This window comes from Gastrolobium bilobum, unplaced genomic scaffold (assembly GCF_033153095.1).
Source record: "Gastrolobium bilobum isolate Gb01-03AN ecotype WA unplaced genomic scaffold, APGP_CSIRO_Gbil_v1 utg34787, whole genome shotgun sequence".
In the NCBI taxonomy this organism is placed as follows: domain Eukaryota; kingdom Viridiplantae; phylum Streptophyta; class Magnoliopsida; order Fabales; family Fabaceae; genus Gastrolobium; species Gastrolobium bilobum.
Window position 1 is genome coordinate 221,302 of NW_026897009.1, and position 8,001 is coordinate 229,302.

Consider the following 8,001-nt stretch of genomic DNA (forward strand, 5'->3'; position numbering starts at 1 on the left):
CCTGGGTCTTTCCCCAAGCATAGCCCAAAAATTTCTAAACACAAGACCCATTAACCCATCTACTAAATTAAAAAAAAACCTAGTCACATCTCATCAACAAAACTTCATCTATGTAGAGTTTTATATCTCATTCTAAAAAAAAAAAACTATATTATCGTTTACTGATGTTTTTGTATTTAATTTTTTTTTTACAAAGTCAATGTATACAAAAGGTGTTATTTTCACAATAATCATGAAACAAATTTTAGGATTTTCAAAAAACTGAAAACCGATCCAATCCAAACCGAAAAAAATTGGATTGGATCGGATCGGATTCGAAAAAATATCCAAACCGAATGGATGATTACATGACCAAACCAAAAGGATTGGATCAGATAATTTTTGCTTCCAAAACCGATCCAATCCAGACCGCGAACACCCCTAATCATTTATTCGTTTAGTCTCGGCCCCGAAAATTAATATCCTAGCTGATCTGTCTCAATTTAGTGCTACACTAGGATTTATTTTTCAACAAGTAGGGAAAAGGGGAAATTAAGAATCAATGAGTGGAAGACCCATAAATATTAATTTTTTTAAAAAAAATACATGAATATTAATTCTTGATATATATAATCCTTAACAATTACAGTAGCAACTTGATATTTCGATCTAACATGTTCATCTTCTTCAATCAATATTAATTCTTGATACATAACATAATCACGCTCATGACAACTTCATAAACTCAATCAAACATTGATCTTCTTGAATGATAAGTTATAATTGATTAATTAACATGCCGAGGGCAAACTCAAAATTCAGAAAAATCGATTCAAATATTTTTTAAGGACTTGGTCTATGAGCTGTCTGTATGCTGCTTCGGTAGGATGATAACTATCCCAAAAAACATATTCCGAAGCATCAGGACAAGTGGCACCCAAAGGGTTGCATAAAACTGAAACTTCTATTAGGCCTGTGCCACAGCAACCTCTGTCCACAACTTTAAAGCCTGCAAATTGACCAAGGAACTTAATATTTAAAAGAAATTTTACTAAATTATTTGAAAAATAAATAAGACTTGGGATGGGAATTACCATATTTTTGGTAGTTCACAATGATGTCAAGTAGGGGGTTGTAAACGTCAATGTAAACGATCCTACTATTTGGCGAGTTATTGTTAAGGGAATCCAATTCCTTTGATAGTTTGGAGTTAAATAAAATCGCTGCTTCATTGTATTTTTCTGCGCAGTCTCTTTGTTTGCCTCCAGCCAGAGTTCTCTGTGATGGCACGCACCCAATCGGTGGTGCACTGAGTACTCCGATTCTGCGTGCTCCAAGTTGATATAATTCCTTCACATTTTATCGAGAGAAAAAACAGTAAGACATAATGTAATTTATAAGAGTTCGTAAATAAGAATTTATAAATATAATTAAAAAAAAAAAGACTTTAGTCTACCTTAATGAAATCAGAGGCTGAGTTGACCAAAAGGTCAGTGTAAGCAGGAATATCATACTGTAATTGTCTAACACGAGCAATAAAATAGGTGTTGGCAATATCGTCACTTCCAGCTACCACAACGAAAAGACTGTTGGCTATGATGTAGTTTGTTCTGTCCTCTCCAACAATGCTTTTAAGCTTCCCTATGTATTCTTTGAACATGTCTAGTTGATCGGACAATGATATCACTGACTGATTTATAATTATACAATTATCGAGTTAGAAAACAATGTGAATAACAATATTGATATAATTTGTTCTTGTCCCCCACCCCCCAAAAAAAAAGAAATTTACTAGTAAAAACTAGAGCTCAAAAATATTTATACTCACCGCTATTTTTGGTGTCAAAGGATCGTATCCAGAGGCACTAGAAGCAAAGCAGACTCCCGTAATAAGGTCACTTGGTTTTAGATTTGGATCCTTATAAGCTGGTAAAAGCTCCTTAATACCCAATTCTTCAACTGAAATTCAATGAAGTAATTAATCTCGACAGGAACAAAAATGATCTTGGAAATTAATGAAAAGCCGATAATAATGCTAAATGAATTCAAAATATCATATATTGTGAAGGACGGATTTAGGCATCTATTATTAAGGGATCAAAATTATTAAATATTTAGATATTTGAATGAAAAATTATTGATTTAAATATTAAACGTATCATATATTTTCTAAAGTGAGTATATTGTTTTTTTCATAAAAATAGTACTACCGATAATAGATGATAAATTCATGAGTGGGGGACCAAATTAAGTTGTTTCTTGTCTCCATTTCCATCCGCCCTGTATATAGGGAAAGTATTTTTTAATGTTATATTTTCATCTTTAAATAAGAAGTAATATCGTCAGAAAATCACTTTCATTTATAAATTATCGTGTTTTAGAATTTATAAAAACAGAGAATTTTTATGTTTTGTGAATTATTTTATTTCAAATAAATTATGTTAAATTCTAAAATTAAAATTTCAAATATAGTGAACGACTGTTAATTATATTATTACAGATAATCATATATTTTCTTGGAGACACGGATACTTTGAAGTAATACTTGTAGATCCAACTTAACATGTTTTATTTTATTATGTTGTATTGTTCATGACCTTTGTGTATGCTCATGTTTCCTTATAAAATGACGTAACATATGACCCAAGATCAAATGAATTTATGTAATTTGTTTTTTAATTGATTAACTAATTCCCTTTGAGATTCATCGATTTTCGATGTCGTTTATGATGAATACCAAGAGAGACTTTATTTTGTTATAGGTTCCCTCAGGTATCATGCTATTAGCGACACTCAATTTTTTCTAAGAAATATGCGAGCTTCAATTTCTAATGAGGCTCCGTAAATACTTGCAATGAAGCCATCGTTTTCATTTTAAATTGGGGAACCGTCCTCTTAAAATAGCTACCTCATGCCTTACCTAACTCCAATATTTTCTTCCATGTAGTACCATCCCCAATCCAGAATTCCTCGCAACTAATTATCGCATCACAGAAGGGGTGGAGTCAGAAAATATTCTTTGAGAGAGGTTAAAGGTTAATGGGTTCTAGACATTTTATGAGACTTAATTTATTTTGAGTAACCTTAACATTAGTCTGCAATGGAATTTAAATTATCCAATTCTAGGTATGTTTGTAACATCAAGGTCATGATCGATGCTCCTTCAATGAATTTTTCTTGATTAGAAAAATGTAATTATTGGTTAAAATTTCTAAACAATAGTATAGATATCATCAATACTAAAAACATTCAACAGTGATGTTCAACTGTCACCTTGCTCTCTTGACAACCAAAATATATTAGAGAAAAAAGCGCACACATATATATAGATAAAGGAATAGGTTATTCTACTTAATATTTTTTCTGTTTACTTTTGTCTACCACTCTCCAATACCGGTAGATCATAATCTCAAGAAGAGAGAGATAAATGTTAGTTAAGATTGTGATCTAACGGTATTGGAGAGTGGTAGACAAAGGTAGGCAGAAAAAATGATAGGTAGAATAATCTATTTCATATATAAAATTTTAATATTATAATTTATACATATACTATAATTTCTCACGCATGAAAGGGACAAAAGGAAGGCAATACAAATTAAGACCCTGTAATGAGATAAAAGAAATTCGCATTCTTCATGATCAAATTAATTTGACAATAAAGCTAAAGCTTGCTTTGAATTTAGAGTGTTCGATCAATTAAAGGAGGTGAAAAGAAAAGGTGTATAGCTTGCGTTCACTTGTTGCCATGCATAAATATAGATATATATAGTAAAAACAATGACACAAAGAAAACTTTGGAATTAAGCATAGACCGCAGACTGATGACAAGGCTTTCAGAAATGCAAAGATAACAAACACCAAAGAGAAGAGAGAGTAGTACCTAAAAGATCCGATGGAATTTTTCCGTCACAAAATCGACCGGTTGGGATTCCTCCCTCAAAATCTTTACCGTAAGGAGGGAAATTGCTCTTAAGAAGTGTTTTAATGTTGTTATTGTTTCCCGTGTCCACTATGGAATCTCCGAAAGCTATGACTGCAGGAATTGAAACATTTGGTGGTAGTTTCACCACAGCCTTCGCTTTGTAGGATAAAACTAATAACAATATGAAACAAAGCATTAAGCTAGTTGAAGAAAAACTGGGGTGCTTCATTAACAGAGCCATACTAATGCTGTACGTTAAGAAGTTCCAACAAGTGTTTCTTCAAGAGTAAACTCCAGTGAGTCTAGGAAATAAGGGGCTTATCATCTCTTTATATACACACACAAAATTACGTCCTTTTTAGTCATTAATTACACAAGCAAGAATAGCTGGATTAGACCGGTCATGACTAAAGTCCAAGCTGTTAGAAAACAAACTCCAAAAATCTAAAAAAGGAGAAAAACTAAAATTAGAAAATCTAAAAATAAAATGCGAAAGCATGCACCACAAAACTAGCCTACGTCATAGGTGGATGCAACTCACATTTAAAATAAAATAGAAAAAAATTTGTTTCCATCTAAAAATAGGGGAAAATGTGGGAAAAGGAGTACCGAAGTAATCATTTGAGAGGAAAATATTCCAGAAAAGAAATAGTGGTGTGTTGTTGATGAAATTGTATTTTTGAAGAAAAAATTTCTTATAATAAAAGCCCATTTATCTTCTCTATTATTCTGCACCATTAAATATCTTACACAAGCAACGTAGTTAAGAATTGTAACTTTCGAAATTAAATTATAGGTTTTTAATGTGTTAGAGGCTTGGAGCAGTAAAATTAGTAGTACCCTGTTAGTTGTCGCATCCATCATATAGGTCCTGAATTAATACAACAGATTTGAATCCTTCCCTGAGCTACTCAAACTGAACCCTTGGATCTCTCTTGTCTTTTTCTTTGGTAAGATCAACAGTTTTTGTATCTTATCCGTTGAGCATGCACTTACGTATACTCCTTGTCTTGGCCGTGGCATGAATTTCGTGAGGAAATAAATGTTAACAACGCATTATAACCTATGTTGATTAGGATATCAACAAGAAAGAAGAATTTAAGCATTGTTCAGTACTTAACCTCATGCCAAAGAAAAAAGAAGTAGGAGTGGTGAAGCTATACTTCTATATTATTCCGAATAATTTAAGTGGAATGGCTTCTTTCTTCATCGGTTGTTTATCTTCTGGTTTCTACATTTATCCTTGGTCTGGAAAGTGATTGTTTTGATTGTGTCCTTCACTTGACAGGTCATGAGAAAGATTTTGTTAAAGTATGTTCATGTCAGGGAGTTTGCTCCAGAAGCTGAGTTTCGTAATCGTTGTCATTCCATCATCTTACCCATGCCAATCTTATCTGCAGGTAAAAGAATATAGATTTTGATTTATCAATTGAATAGCAAACAATACAATAGTTTTACTAAAAGTATTTTGACTATCAATAGCATTAGAGTTATTATGTTTTCATTCTTGAAATGCATAAGCATTTCTTGCTCGAGTTTGACTAGAACTATCTTATTAATTGGTTGCCAAACTATTCAATTTTGTTTAATGAAAACCATTGACTGTTTCTTATATTATCAGTGGCTGTTAATTTTTTCATGGGCCAGTTTGTGGTTTTTGTAAATTTCTTTGCCTAAGAAGGGTTACTGCCAAGATAAACAATTTGATATTAGAAAAAGCTAAGTCATTTCACAATGCACCGCTTCTCATAACTAAAATGCTATTGCTTTTTGCCTCATTGGGCTGGGGTTTATCTATCTTTCTATTATTTCTTATAATTACTATCTTTTCATGTGCTTTGGAATTTGCAAGCTTCTGCATTAATGGCCAGTCTTTAACTTGATAATTTTATCAATGGTCTGATTTGATTTATATGGATGAGATTTCCGTTGTCTTTATACGTTGGATCCAACAATATTAATCATGGTCCGAAAGCAAAAATGTTTTAAGCTTCCCATATTGACTTATATTACTTTTTATTTTTCGGGGACAGCTATTGTAATGGCTGCAGGGACTTGGACTTGTGCTGTGACTCAGCTTTATTGACTCAGGAGTGGCGTTGTGCTGTGCCACAGTGCGGCCAGCCTTATGACCGCGAGGCGATGGAGAATACTCTTCTTCAGATTGTACGACAAAGAGAACGGCAATATCACCTCCAAGATCTGGTGTGTCTCAGGTGCAGCCAGGTGAAAGCTGCACATTTGGCTGAGCAGTGTGCATGTGCAGGCTCATTTAGGTGCAAGGAAGATGTAAGTGAATTTCGCACTAAGATGCAGGTTTTCTTGAACATTGCTTCTCGTCAGAAATTCAAACTTCTCCAAGAATGTACCTCCTGGATTTTAGAATTTAGATAGTTAAAAGTTGAGTGAGATATGATCGGGAGTAAATCCAAACTAAACTGTGTAGAGTAATAGTATCAGTGTACACATCCGGTCCTTGCAAATCTGCTCTTAGTCGTAAGCAACAAGTGCCCCGGTATGAAAGAAGCATCGAAACCTGCTTGTGGCCAACAGTGTACGAGATTATTCAACCATTTGATTTGAGGTGTGCTCGTTTGACACTGTTGTAAGCAATTCTTTTATTCTGTTTGTCATTGCATGATGTAAATTCTGTGTATATGAAATTCAACTTGATCAATGAAATATCTATCCTCTCCTCATAAAATGCAAGCTACCAGTGCCATATTAAAGCTTAATCGTTCAATGGATTCCTTTTCAGAACCAATGACGGAGTAATTTGATTTATGGAAGCATCACATACAAATTCTTCTACGGTGGTGACGTGAATAATTTCTTCTTGTCCCCATTGTCTTATTTAAATGAAATTATTGACCTTTTTGATATGCCAGCATGACTGTAGCCTGTATACTGCTCCATAATCACCAATCACTTTATGCAGATCTTTTCCTTGCCCTGAGGCTTCTCTAATGTTGTTTACATCATCCTCATCAAGAGCAAGTGAGAAGATAGCATTGGAATCTTGAATAATATGTTCTGACAACCCAAGTTGGACAACGTCCATCGATTCCGCCAGTACTTGAAATTTGTTAATGAGAAATTACTTGGTCAAGACGTTAGCTAATTGGAAAACAAATGGAATAATGATTAGTCCATTCTCTAACTTCTCTATGATGAAGTGGTGGTTAATCTCCATGTGCTATGTTCAATTAAGTTGGACAAAATTGTATGTTACGCATATGGCTGACTTGTTATCATACTACTAGAAAAGTTTTAATTTTCGATGGAATTTTTCGATCAAAAATAGATTCCGTCAAATTTTTTTGACGAAAAACGAATTTCGTCGAAAATATTATAAAAAATAATATAAAAGAAAATATATTTGTGAATTTTCGACTGAAAAAGAATTCCATTGAAAGTTTTTTTAAAAAAAATTCTATTTCTAAATTTTTCGACGAAATATTAATTCAGACGAAAACTTAATAAAAAATAAATAAATTGTTTATAAAAAATAAATCAAAAAAATTATATTTATGAATTTTTTGACGAAATATAAATTCCGTCGAAAACTTTATAAAAAATAAATGAAAAAGAAATTATATTTCTAAATTTTTCGACGGAATATAAATTCCGTCGAAAACTTTATAAAAAATAAATCAAGAAGAAATTATATTTTTGAATTTTTTGACGGAATATAAATTCCGTTGAAAAATTTATAAAAAATTAATAAAAAATAAAATATATTTGTGAATTTTCGATGGAAAATTAATTACGTCAAAAATTTTATAAAAAATAAATCAAAAAAATTATATTTGTGAATTTTTCGACGAAATATTAATTTCGTCGAAAAATTTATAAAAAATAAATAAATAAAAATTATATTTATGAAGTTTTCGATGAAATTATTTTTCCGTCGAAAATTATTGTAAAAAATAAATCAAAAGAGAAATTATATTTATGAAATTTTTGACGGAATATAATTTCCGTCGAAAAACTCACAAATATACAATATATAAGTGAAATATTTTTTCATTGTATTTTGTTGGAATAGTGACCAGATTGCCATATTTATGGTATTTTTTACCAATATTCTACGCGAACAG

The 8,001-nt window shown here is 31.9% G+C and overlaps 1 protein-coding gene across 1 annotated transcript; it reads right to left on the reverse strand.

Annotated features, from left to right (window-relative positions):
* Positions 1–797: 797 nt before the first annotated feature.
* On the reverse strand, positions 798–4,142 carry LOC133303397 (GDSL esterase/lipase EXL3-like). The gene is made up of 5 exons (XM_061503309.1): positions 3,860–4,142; positions 1,808–1,938; positions 1,436–1,669; positions 1,074–1,329; positions 798–988 (listed from the first exon to the last, which is right to left on the reverse strand). The coding sequence occupies exons 1-5, from the start codon at positions 4,140–4,142 to the stop codon at positions 798–800; spliced, it is 1,095 nt and encodes a 364-aa protein (XP_061359293.1).
* Positions 4,143–8,001: the final 3,859 nt, after the last annotated feature.

Bases quoted from the DNA above. Each gene is read 5' to 3' on its own strand.
- LOC133303397 (XM_061503309.1), bottom strand. From the start codon at position 4,142: ATGGCTCTGTTAATGAAGCACCCCAGTTTTTCTTCAACTAGCTTAATG. The intron at 1,670-1,807 runs GTGAGTATAAAT...ATTATAAATCAG, and splicing joins CTTTGACACCAAAAATAGCG to TCAGTGATATCATTGTCCGA. The intron at 1,330-1,435 runs GTAGACTAAAGT...TAAAATGTGAAG, and splicing joins CAGCCTCTGATTTCATTAAG to GAATTATATCAACTTGGAGC.